The 12,827-nt window shown below is 51.5% G+C and overlaps 1 protein-coding gene across 10 annotated transcripts in view; it reads left to right on the top strand.

Moving 5' to 3' along the window:
* The window catches only part of KATNIP (katanin interacting protein), a 194,258-nt gene that overhangs the window by 69,375 nt on the left and 112,056 nt on the right, over positions 1-12,827 (top strand). For all 10 annotated transcript variants that reach the window (XM_045195338.2, XM_045195336.2, XM_024560330.3 and 7 more), the window contains one exon: positions 10,509-10,640. In XM_045195338.2, coding sequence (XP_045051273.2) covers positions 10,509-10,640 — 132 coding nt within the window. The remainder of the gene's footprint in view (positions 1-10,508; positions 10,641-12,827) is intronic.

Raw genomic sequence — 12,827 nt, 5'->3', positions numbered from 1 at the left:
GCAGGGAGAGAGACTGGACTGGTCTCCTTTGGCTGCAAGTAGTAGAGTTAAGACGCAAGTTTCTCCATGACTGAAAGTACTTGGGGACGGAGTACGGGAGTGTGTAGGGCAGAGATGAAGGCAGCCTCTCTACCCTTTGGATGGGCTGTCCCCACTCTCCTCGGAGGCGGCCCCGGCCGGGCAGAGTCGTCAAGGCAGCAAAGTCTCCCCTGGCCAGTGGTGGCCAGTTCTCTCAAGCTACCCCATCAGGAGAGGGACCACAGCCCTGTCCCCATCCTTTGGTTGCTCCTGTGCCCAGTAGGAGGGACAGGTGGGGCCAGCCATCTCGCGCATGTACACTGGCCAGGTCGGCAGAGGCACAGCGGTCACAGTGCACAGGGAGTCCTGCGGTCCGCCCACTCTCTGCTGCCCGTCTCCCCCTCCGGCCCCCCGCTGTTGCATCCCTGCACTCTCCAACCTGTTCTCTTGCCATTTCTTCTCAGTGTCTCCCCTAAACTCTCTCGAGTCACACAGGCCCTTCCCACTGACCAAGCCCAGTGCCTTTGGCTCTTCCAGTACAGTGGATTTTCCTTCTTAGGGTCTCGCTCAGCAACTGGGAAGCCCTTTGGGTAGAGCTATGCTTGATGGGAGGGGCTGCCTCAGGCTCCCCGGCCTGAGGATTCCTGGGCTACAAAGCCACAGAGTCAGCTAAACACTGGCTGACCAGCTCCACCTGTGAAATTCTTCTCAGAACCCTCCAATTCCGGGGGATCTAGGGAGGTGAATGGTGTTGCTTTTTTGGGCTTCTGAGCTGCCACCTGCACTGTGGAATGTCCTGTGGTGATAAATGGGCTCTGGCTGGTACTGTCCTCCCTGCCCCCCCGCCACCCCCAAGCCCTGGCCTTAGGTCTTTCTGCTGCTATCCTTGGATTAAGATTTATGGCTTCCTTGGCCTTGTAATACGTGGGTGGACAGCGGCCTAATCAACAGAGCTGTCGTTTACCAAAAGCTGTCAGATTTGATGAAAGTCATCAGCTCTTAGCGTTAAATTGGTAGTGAAGGGATTGGCCTTCCAGCAATTTACTGTGGGGTGGGCTTTCCTTAAAGGCCTGAGAAGCAAGTTCATTACAATTAGTACAGCAAAGGCTTCGTTCTCGCTCCACCGTTGTATCTGGCTTCCTGTTGTGGGCCAGGCAGCTTGAGCACCCCCGGGGAAGCTCACAAGTGAACACGTGAAGCATAGGGCTCCCTTCCCTTTGTTTTCCTCCTTCTGAGTTTTGCAAACCCCTGCAGTGAGGACAGTAAATGGAACAACCCATGAAGCGTCGGCCTTTACGGTGACCTTGCACGATCCAGAGTGTCGAGCACTATTATTTGTGAGAGATCAGACAAATCCGGGAAGAACATATCAAATGAGGGAGAGTTACTCCCCACCCCAAACCTGCCTTTGTCGGTATCCTTAGAACTCTCCTACCTCTAGAGGGAGCCATTTACATGTTGCACAACTTGCACAGCCAGGCAGGGCAGCCCCAGCCTTGATCTTTTTTTCTCTAACCGACAGTGAGCTTTAACGCACACCTCTTCGAACAGTCTGCTAGGAGAAGGGCAGCAGATACACAGAAACTTGGAGCAGGGCACTGGCCTGGCTGTGGCTGAGTGTGAAAGAAGCTGGCCTTGGACTGGCACACCGGAACATGGGTGTTTGGATGTTGGGGCTTTTACACTCTGCCCTGGTCTATGGTCGATACTGTGGAGGTGCACGCAAGTCTGGGTGCTGCAAGTGGGCAGGAGAGAGCAGCTGCTTAGAAACACCCACTTGGGGCAGAGCAGCATGCCAGGCAGGGAGCCAGCCAGGAGCTTGGGCATCGTCCTTGCGAGGGTGTGAAGGTGGGAGGCAGGGAGCTGGCATGCCTGGGGGCTGGGTTGGAGCCTGCCAGCCGGGTGCTCTTCATGGGGAGGTGGACATCGTTGTGTGGGCAGGGCTGCCCCTCCTTCTTCTCCCAGTGGTGGCAGAGGTACCTCCCTGGAGCTGTGGCAGGGGAGCCTGCCAGATGGAGGGACAGTTTATTCCCCTCTCTGGTACCCACTCAGCATTTAGAAACTCTTTCTGGATCATATTAATTTTGTCACATGTTGCTTCATAAACACCTTCTTCCATTATGTGGGCTGTGTAAGCTCCTTGACAGGCCAGGGCATTGGTTTAAATTTTTTTTTTTTAATATCTTGACATGTCTGCAGTCAATACTCAGTGAGGACTTGCTGATTAAGTGCCTTCATGCCTACTGCAAACCTGTCTCCTGACGTCTCGGTGAGGTGAGCAGGTGTTCTAAGCTCCTGGGAAGGGAGAAGGATAAGCTGGGGAAAGGGAGGACGGGAAAGCTGCAGAAGAGAGAATGGCACGTGAGTGCTCCCCCTTGAATGCTGGAGCTCTTTCTCATGTTTATAATTCAGATCAGACCAACAGAGTGGCATGAATTCCAACTCTCTTACTTGCTAGAGACACCCCATTCAGGCATGGCTGGATCCAGGTGCTCACACAATGTGGCAGGCTCTTCCCCATCTTGCAACTCTGCTTTTCCCCATGTTTCTCTGTGTGGTGACACAATGGCCAGCAGCAGCTCCCAGCTTACATCCTGTCTCCTGCTATCGCATGACTCTGATTCCCCTGAACCACTTACCCGTTCACTGCGGGCCAGAGAGGTCTAAATCTCAGATAGGCCAGGCCTGGGTCACGTGCTCCACCCACCCCTCGTCTCTGTTTCACGTGAGCACCTGGATTGGGGTTTGGGAAGGGAGGATTTACCAAAAGGAAACGAGGGTGCTTTTTTTTTATCCTCACCTGAGGACATGCTTATTTTATTTATTGTATTTATTTTTAAAGTATATTTTATTGATTATCCTTTTACAGTTGTCCTATTCTTTTTTTCTCCCCTTTATTCCCCTTTGCCCTGTACCCCACCTCCCGCCAGCATTCCTCCCCCTTAGTTGCTGTCCATGGGTTGTACATATAAGTTCTTTGGCTTCACCATTTCCTATACTATTCTTAACCTCTCCCTGTCTGTTTTGTACCTACCATTTATGCTTCTTACTCCCTGTACTTTTCCCCCATTCTTCCCTCTGCCCCTCCCCACTGATAACCCTCCAGGTGATCTCCATTTCTCTGATTCTGTTCCTGTGCTAGTTGTTTGCTTAGTTTGTTTTTGTTTTTGTTTTGTTTTAGGTTCAGTTGTTGATAGCTGTGAGTTTGTTGTCATTTTACCGTTCATAGTTTTGATCTTCTTTTTTCTTCTTAGATAAGTCCCTTTAACATTTCACATAATAAGGGCTTGGTGATGATGACCTCCTTTAACTTGACCTTATCTGGGAAGCACTTTATCTGCCCTTCCATTCTAAATGATAGCTTTGCTGGATACAGTAATCTTGCATGTAGGTCCTTGCCTTTCATGACTTTGAAGACTTCTCTCCAGCCCCTTCTTGCCTGCAGGGTTGCTTTTGAGAAATCAGCTGATAGCCTTATGGGCACTCCTTTGTAGGCAACTGTGTCCTTTTCTCTTGCTGCTTTTAAGATTCTTCTCTTGTCTTTAATCTTGGGTAATGTAATGATGATGTGTCTTGGAGTGTTCCTCTTTGTGACCAACTTTTTGGGACTGTCTGAGCTTCCTGGGCTTCTTAGAAGTGTTTTTCCTTTGCCAGATTGGGGAAGTTCTCCTTCATTATTTTTTCAAATAAGTTTTCCATTTCTTGCTCTTCTCCTTCTCCTTCTGGCACCTCTATTATTTGGATGTTGGAAAATTTAAAGTTGTCCCAGAGGTTCTGAAGCCTCTCCTCATTTTTTCGAATTCTTGTTTCTTCATTCTGTTTTGGTTGAGTGTTTATTTCTTCCTTTTGTTACAAATCATTGATTTCATTTCCAGTTTCCTTCCCTTCACTGATGGTTCCCTGTATATTTTGCTTTATTTCACTTTGTACAGCCTTCACTGCTTCCTTTATTTTGTGGCCATACTCAATCATTTCTGTGAGTGTCCTGATTACCAGTGTTTTGAACCCTAGATCTGATAGGTTGGCTATCTCCTCATCATTTAGTTCTTTTTCTGGAGTTTTGATCTGTCCTTTCATTAGGGCCATATTTCTTTGTCTTGATTCACCGGTTATATTGTAAGGGGCAGAGCCTTAGGTATTCACCAGGGTGAGGCAACCCACTTCGCTGCGTTGTGACTCTTTATGTGGGGGAGGGGTCACAAGGGAACAATACCGGTTGCTCAGCTCTCGTCCTGCTTTCAAGAGACTGGTAGTTTCTCGCGCTGCCACAACTCCCACAGATTTTTACAGCCAGAGGTTCTGAGGCCTTATCTTGCCTGAGCTGGAACCCTGGGTTGCACAGTCTGTCTTACTCTTCAGTTGTTCCTCCTGGTCTTTCTGCATGCAAATGTGGGACCACGTTGGGGACAGCCGCTGCAGCTGCCGCCTGACCTACTGGGTCAGACAGCCACCGCCTTGCCTGCATCCTCTCTGCCCTGACTTCCCATCTCCAGTCTGGATGAATGTTTCTTCTTTAACTCCTTGGTTGTTGGCCTTCCATACAGTTCAATTTTCTGGCAGTTCTGGTTGTTTTTTGTTTTTAAATTGGTTGTTTCCTTGTTTTGTGGTGCAAGGTGGCGAGGCATATCTACCTACGCCTCCATCTTGGCTAGAACTCCCGAACATCGATTTTAGAGAGAGGGGAGGGGAGGGAGAGAGAGAGGGAGAGAAACATTGATCTGTTGCCTCTCCTATGCACCCCAACTAGAGACCAAACTTGCAACCCAGGCACGTGCCCTAAGTGGGAATCTGCCGCGGTCCAGCCGCAGCAGGGTCCAGGGGTTCCTGAAAGGTGGGTAAGGCGTCGGCGATGGGAGACAGACGACATCACGCCTCAGAGGACAGTGAAGCTCTGTTCCGTTTATTGCAAGTACAAATGGATTTTTATATTTTCCTTTTTGGCATAGATTAACATTTGCAGTGTATAACATGACCAGTTAAGCAGAAACATCAATACAAAGGTAACCATGAAAAGTATGAAAGTTTCCATGGATATAATTATATTAAACAAAGATTGTTTTGACCAAAGTTTCCATAGATTCAGTTATAGTAAACAAAGATTATTTTAACTAGGAGAGTTATAAATCAGACAATTAGACATTTTCAGAAATTGTTCATAGGGCAAAAGCATACGGTAGATTGAGCAGAGGCAATAAGGCCTTTGTGATATCTAACTTAGCTATCTATCTTTTCTGTCTAAAATGTTTCTCTGTGTACTATAAACTTTAGCTTCATAGTAACTGTTTTATATGCTTAATAGCTAACCAGCTTTTCTTATTTCTATGGCTGTCTAATTGATATATATTCTTATTTAAGGTAAAGGAGGGGCTGTTCTCCACCAACTTTTAGACATTCAGGGGCTATTTCATTAGAGGGGATTATTTCTTACTCGGGTTTATAAACACATTGTTTAAACAATTTTAGGCATGATTCAGTAGTCTGGGGAGAACTAGTTGTCCCTTCAGAAGTTCCCTCAAGGTTCGAGCCTCTTTCTCCTCATGGGAATCAAGGTTCAAAGTAAGACCATGAATAATATCAACAAGGAAGTTACTAAAAGCAATCCCAGGAAAATTACCGCCCCCCTTTGTATGCCACGTTCTCCTCCAGAAAGATGGGTTCCTTGAATTCCTTCTTTCCATGTCCGGGGCTTGTCAGACAACATGGTTGGAAGAGGACGTGGCAGGAATCAAACCTGTGCCCTTTCAGTTTATGGGATGACGCTGCAACCAACTGAGCCACACCGGCCAGGGCAGGGTGCTCTTATCAGAAGGCAGGGGAACGCATGCTGGCCAGGCAGGAACAACAGCACCCACCACAAAACCACCTAGAAGTTATGCTACTTACACTTTAATGTGCATGAAAATCACCTAGGGTCCAGTTAAAATGCAGATTCTGGTTCCCAGCTCTGAGATGGGCCTTGAACGTCTGCATTTATCACAAACCCTCCAGGGGAAGCCTGAGCTGCTGCTCCACGGGTGGCACGTGCAGTAGTAAGGCCCTCGTTCAAACCCTCCCTTTCTAGGTAGAGGAACAGCAATCCACGGAGGGGCCTGGCTGTGTCCCTGGCCTGGGCCCCTTGCCCAGTTAGGCTCCCTCTGTGCTGCTCCCCACCCCCTTCTCTCTTCTCCTACCAGTTTCAGTTTGGGCAGCTATGGAGTGGTTCTTGGGAAGGAGAGAGGAGCACACTCTCCCTGAAAATATCATGGAAAATCCATCTCTGTGATGAAATTCAAAGCTTTTACAGCTTCATCCTGGCCCTAGGCAGGAAAGCCCCCAGGAGTCCCCTGGCCTGGAAGCCCCAGGTTTTTCGTGTCCCGTGTGGTGCTCACCCGCCGTGGGCCCCACTGCTGACAGGAGGAAGGGCTCTGAGGGCGCACCGACCAGCCTGGGAGGCAGCGGGCGCACTGCCCCGTGACGGGGTCTCTGGAGGAGGAAGATGTCCTATGGCAACTCGCCTCTGCACTCACTTCTGTGCTCTTCCACCTCCCTGTTCTCTGGCAGGGTGGCTCCCTGCCTGCGTTTTCCAGGCCCTTGTACTCTCACTAAGGTCTTTCCCTTGAGTGATCTGTAGCTCTGTCCCTGTTTCCTTTTCTGAGTGTTAGATATTCTCAGGAAATTCTTTAATTTTCCTCTGTTCTCCTCGGAGGCCTCTGTTGCAGCACAGGCTGGGCACGCTTATTCTTCAGAGTCGGCACGGTCCGCGGTGGGCCGAACATAGTGAATGTAAAATCCCAGAAGTAAACAAGCCGGACACTTGAAGTGCCACACTGTCTTGAGCAGCGTGATGACAGCTCACACTGTCCAGTGCCGTCCTCCTTGTGACATGCGTCACCCTGCCGTCCGGCATCTCCGTCCCGTGCACACCGCCTGTTAGCTAGTTGGCTAGGCACCCGGCAGCCCTCTCAGCGGTCAGATCGAGGGCTGAGGCATCACCCCACTTGCATGCAAGGGGCCCATATTTGACTCGATAGTGCCACACTCACATAGCTTTTATTACGGGACATTGTTATAACTGTTCTGTTTTAGTATCAGTTATTGTTGTAAAGCTCTTCCTGTGCCTCATTTGTGAGTTACACTTTAACACAGGTATTACGTATAGAGAAAAGCATGGTGCACACAGGGCTTGGGACACTGTGCAGTTTCCGGCATCCATGGGGGCCTGGGGTCCCTCCCCTGTGGATAGGGAAGCACTAGTGTATATAGCATGGTGGTTTAGAACTCGGGTTGGTCAGCAAACACCGGCTCTTGAGCCAAATCTGGCCATGGCCTGTTTTTGCAAATAGTGTTTTTTATTGTTTAGGCATTACCCATGTGTCCCGGTTTCCGCCCCTTCACTGATGGTTCACGGCCATGCCCATTTGTTTAGGCGTTATCCATGGCTGCTTTCAAGCAATAATGGGACAGTTGAATGTTGTGACAGAGGCCATATGGCTGGCAAAGCCTGAAATATTTACTTTTTAAAGGAAGCATTGGCTCAGCACTGGTCTCTGGAGCTGTACTGCTGGGGTTCAAATCCAGCCTCCGTGGTTAGCTGTGCGACCTTAGGCAAGTGGCTTATAGGCCCATGCTTTGGTTTCCCGGGATCACCGTGAGGACTAAAAGAGCAAATAAACGCACCCAAAGCACGTGGAGTGGTGACCGGTTGCATTGAATGAAATGGCACCTGGTGTGAGAGCACGGTGGGGCTGGGGGCCAGTGCAGACACGGATGGGACGGGAGTGCTGTCCGAACTGCTGAGTGTCCCACAGGACACCACAGCCCTGGCCTCATGTTCTGCTTTGTCAAGCTGATGGCTAACTTCGTCAACCTTGTGGGGAAGCTGGGTCCTACCGTGTGCGCGGTTCTGACGCTGCCAGGGTATGAGGGGAAACGCACAGTCTAAATCACCGTCTCTCACCTGGGTAATAGATTCAGGACACGTGGCTTGGTGGACCTCTTTCTTTGCTCAGTACCAGGACTGCACTCGGTGAGGCCCAGGGTGGACGTTTAAGGAGACCCTCCCTCTTGGGTTTGTGCCCTGGGAGGGGCAGCGCCTTAACTGTTGCTTCCTGGGTGCCTCGCGGGCAGCTGGCCCTGCCACGAAGTCCAGCACAGCCCACTCTGACCCCAGCCTTGGCATGGTGGTGGTGTATTTGCTTGACTACCAAGTGACACAGGTGGCTTGTTTCTTGGGTCCACAGGGGATGAAACATGAACTTGGCGGGAGGAGGAGCAAGTCGTCCTCATGGCAGTTCTGACAAAGGTGCCATTAGTGCCACCTTAACGGATGTGGAAAGCGGTGCTCGGGGAGGTCACGTGACTTGCCCAGGGTTTCCTAGGGAATAAGCCTCAGAGTTCCAGGAGGCCAATCAGTCTGCCTGCGTTTAGAGCCCAGGCCCTTCACCATACACGAACAACTCTAATATAGCCACAAAAAAGTGACAAGTGCCTAAAGGGCCGTTAGCAGCTAGGCCTCAGCTCAGCTGCAGGTAACGGACCCTGGTCCCTGGGGCTTGAAGACAGTTGTATTTCTCTCACATGAACAAGGCATTTAGAAGCAGCTAGGGAGGGACTCAAGCTCCTTCTGGTTTTCCATGGGGCCACCCTTAGGGTGTGGCTCTGTTCCTTATTCCCAAGAGATGACTGCTCTGCAACCGAATACCCCATCCACATTCCATTAGGAACATGGGTAGAAGGATAAAGGGCAAAGTCCTGTATCACTGAGTGAGTCCTGGTTAGCAGGAAAACAGTGGCTTTATCAGCAGCTCCATCTGCATGCAGACTTCCAGCCACTCCCACGTGGCTCACACAGCCATCCAGGGCTGCAGGGCTCTCCAGCATGTGGTCATCTTCAAGGGGCACATGGCCACCTCAAGAATCAGGGTTTTGTTAGTAAGGATGGGGAGGGCAGCGAAATGCTACCGGGTAGTCAGAGTGCCTCCCCAGTGTCGGTGGGGTTAGGGCACATGGAGAAGATTTGGGAGAATGGCATTAAGGTTGGGACACCAGCAGGAGCGAAGGTGAAGAAGTGGGAGGGGTCAGGGTTCTGTCACAAATACCGGAAACCCTATCTGCATCGGCCTGGCGAGAAGGAGCAAGTTGCAGCAGTGTCTTGCTTCAGTTATGGCTGGACCCAGAGGTCTAAACAAATCATCAGGACTCGGCTCCAGTCTCTCAGCTCTCTGTCCCTGTGGGAAGGGAGCACCTCCTCCCCACAGCTCTAGCAGGAATCCTAGGGCTACTCATCGGCTACCTGAGGTCCATTCCCATCCCTGAACCCTGGCCAGGGCGTGTGGTGGGGCTGACTGACCAGGCCCTAGTCACGTTCTGCCCTTGGGCCTCATGTGGACTGGGCAGGGAGGGGGATGGGCCTCAGAGGAAAACGTCAGGTTCCCCTGAAGGACGGGGAATAGATGCTGGGCTAAAAAAATGCGTGCGCTTGGGACACAGAAAGCAGTTCTGTTTGGCTCAGTTGCCAGGGCCGTGACTATATGTGCAGGAATGGACACAGGGAAGACAGATGGGGGCCAGAGTGTAGAGAACTTGGCATGCCTGGCGCATTGCTTAGGGCGCAGGCTTGGCTGCTAAAACAGGGAGGCCCAGAGAGCAGCGGCTTGAACAACACGGAAGTTAATGTCTCTCTGCCATTCAGGACAGTTCAGCAGAGGGCAGGCATCCTGCTCCGAGAGGTTGTGGAGGCACCCAGGCACCTGCTCCCTTCTTGCTCCACCGCCTCCACTCGTTGCTTCCTCTCACGGTCCTTGGCAGCTCACTACCACCTCTACGTTCCTGCCAGGCAAGGGGCCACTGTCCCCTCCCCTTTAGAGGCACAACCTCAGAGGTGCACACAACCCCTCCCCCCACACCTCAGTGGCCAGAATGTGTTCACATGGCACCCCCAGGTGCATGAGGGGAAGGAGAAGTGGACCCTGGGGGACAGCCTGCGGTCTGCCACGCCAGGCCAAGGAGTGGGTTTCCCAGAGAATGGTCCAGGAAGTGCTAGGAGGAAGAGGGGCCCTGCCACACATCTTCCGTGGCCCAGAAAGTGTGAGGAGTGTTGCATGCTGCATTGTGTTTTAGGGTGTCCACAGGTGTGTGTGGCAGGTGGGGGAGGGGGCACATTAAAGGCCCTGAGAAGTCTTGAAGAAAAATCCTTAACATTTGATCACAAAGCTATCAGAGAAGTTTAACACCTGCTAAAATTCTATGGGTGAGTTATTTCAAGCCAAAAAGTTACTAAAAAATTCTACGGAACCCACTTTGGGCAGTTAGAACGGGTAAAGACTTTTGAGCAGAGGTGGCTCGGGCCGTCTGGGCCGGCCTGCGCAGATGAGGCTGGGCCAGCGTGGGGACGCAGGACCGCAGCCGTGCACAGGCACACGCCTCGCGGTCAGCCCCGAGCGCGCTCGCCCCTGGAGGAATCAAGATATTTGTTGTACCATGTCTGAAACAGTCTGAATTTTTGTGTGCAGAAATCTGTGCAGATCAGAACAGAAGCTGGCTCACGGCTCCACATCGAACCTCCTCTGGACTATTCTGAAGATTTTGAGCCATGGGAGAACGTGGCTGTCAACGCAAAGGAAGCTTCTGGGCGCCATCCGCAGGTAGGAGTAGCTTCCGCTCAGTGCTACAGCAGCTGTCAGGGCACCTTCTGTTACTTATTCCTTCCTTCCTGGGGAAACAGAGCCCTTGCCTATGGGACGACTCCATGACCTGGTTTCCCTTCCCCACCCACAGAAACGGGGTTTTACAGTGAGCAAAATTGTGGACTTCATTGCCTTCAACACCTACCTCCCGTACAACACACGCAACACACAGCACCAGCAGTCACTCACTTGCTTTTGAATAATTCAAACAATCCCATGCTCAGGATCAGTCAGTGCAAACGGCCATCGGTTCCTCTTCCCCTGGGAGGCTGGTGGATGGCCACCTCCCGTCTGTTACCGTCCCCGCCCAAGCCCCTGCACAGAATGCGCACGTGCCCTTGAAGCAAGAGGCATGGTGGATTTTCCTCTGCTTTGACCATGTGGCGTCCCCTGTTACATGAACACGTATTGCTTCCTGTGCAGGCTCCCAGGCTCCCTGAAACACGGCAGGCTGTCCCTCACAAGCCATTAGGCCCCATTAGCATTCCTGTGTGTGCGTGCTCGGAATCGCCAGCGCCCTGCTCCGCCAGCACTGCATTTTCTCCACTGTGCGTGCTTGATTGTATTTCTTTCTTTTCGTCCTCTTCTTGAGGGGGCACTCCATAAGCCTTCGTAGTCAGTTTCCCCACGGAGTTATTTTCCTGCTAAGTGAGAGTAAAACGGCAGCACCAGTTTTCGGCAGAGGCAGGAGCCATAAGAGATGCAATCTGAACAGGCAGAGAGAAAAGAGTGCGTGGTTAAATACGCTCAGCCACCTCACGCTGTTTGCGAGTGCAGCCTGCAGTGGAGCAGAAGGAGAGGCATGTTTGCGGGTGTGCTTTTCATATGACCCGCACTGCTGAACCACACCAGCCCTCCACCTTCCACCAAATCCCTAGTGAACTTCAGTTTCTCGGTGGCTCTGTGTTCACAGACCGGCGTGCTGCCGACACGTTCTGTTGGCCGCCACCCTGTTGACTTGCACTGTACTTTCAAGAGCTGTGAATTACTAGCTGACATTTAAGAGTCAGGAACTTTTATGTCAGAGTCTGAAGTTGGGGCTTCTCTTGGAAAATCAGAAGATTTGGGAGCCACGTTCTCACATGACAGCGATGACTGAGTTGAGGAGCAGCCACCCCCTTAGACAGGTGTGTGCTCCAGTGTCTGCAGTCCTCCCCACAGGTCCCAGGCACCGTTCTTCACACCGAAGGTGAAACAGACAGCGAACAAGTGTGTACCATACAGGGGGGGGGGGGGGCAGGCATATGGAGGAAGGGGCTGGAGGAAGCTGGGTGGGGACTGCCAGTTGACGTGGGAAGCCCTTGTGGGTCATATGTGAGCAGAGGCCTCGAGGAAGCGAAGGGGTGAGCCACTGGGAGGAGAGTGCTCCAGGAGCAGGGAGTGGCAGGTGCGGAGGCCCTGAGGCCAAGGCCAGTGTGGCTGGGGCTGAGTGGTCGAGGGGGCGAGGAAGAGGAGGTGAGGCCGGACAGGTGGCCAAGGCTCAGACCGCACAGGGCTTTGAGAGCTGTGGTAAGGGTGAGGGATTCTACTCTGAGTAAGAGGGGAAGCTGTGGTCAGTTGGTTGGTTGGTTGGTTTTGCAGTTTAGCAACCCCAGAGAAAGGAGGGCACCTCTTCCAGAGAGTTTCACCCCGGCGCCAGATCTTGTGACGTTGGCTTTCCTCGGGCCGGGGGCTGCAGTGGGTGGTGAGAAGGCTCCATTTAAATGACATTGGCTCCGCTTAAGTATCAGGAATAAACAAAATGTACATTTTTGTTCAGATATTATTGACATCTTTTTCCCCTGATAATGCATGATCGATATAAAAAATTCAAATGATACAAAGAAAATAGAAGTCCTTTCATAATCTCACTGCCCCAGAGATCATTGCTGTGAATAGGTAGGTGCGCGACCATCCAGACTAAAAACTACGCATATCATGACGTCCCAGAGGAGATTGTTATCTGGCGTGTTCTGGTCTGGGCCCTTCCCAAAGAGTGAGTGGTGTTTGCCAAGATTAGGTATCTTATCAGCCCCTGAGAGTGTGACAGGTGAGAGGCAGACCACCTGACGTCTTCTGGAATGCCTCTTCTGAGTTTTTCCGCCGTCCAGGTACAGTTTAGTGTTTTAGAGTCGTCGTTAGCTGGCACACGTCAACAACTGAAAG

Source organism: Desmodus rotundus, chromosome 1, assembly GCF_022682495.2.
Source record: "Desmodus rotundus isolate HL8 chromosome 1, HLdesRot8A.1, whole genome shotgun sequence".
In the NCBI taxonomy this organism is placed as follows: domain Eukaryota; kingdom Metazoa; phylum Chordata; class Mammalia; order Chiroptera; family Phyllostomidae; genus Desmodus; species Desmodus rotundus.
This window is presented reverse-complemented; position numbering and strand designations above follow the sequence as displayed.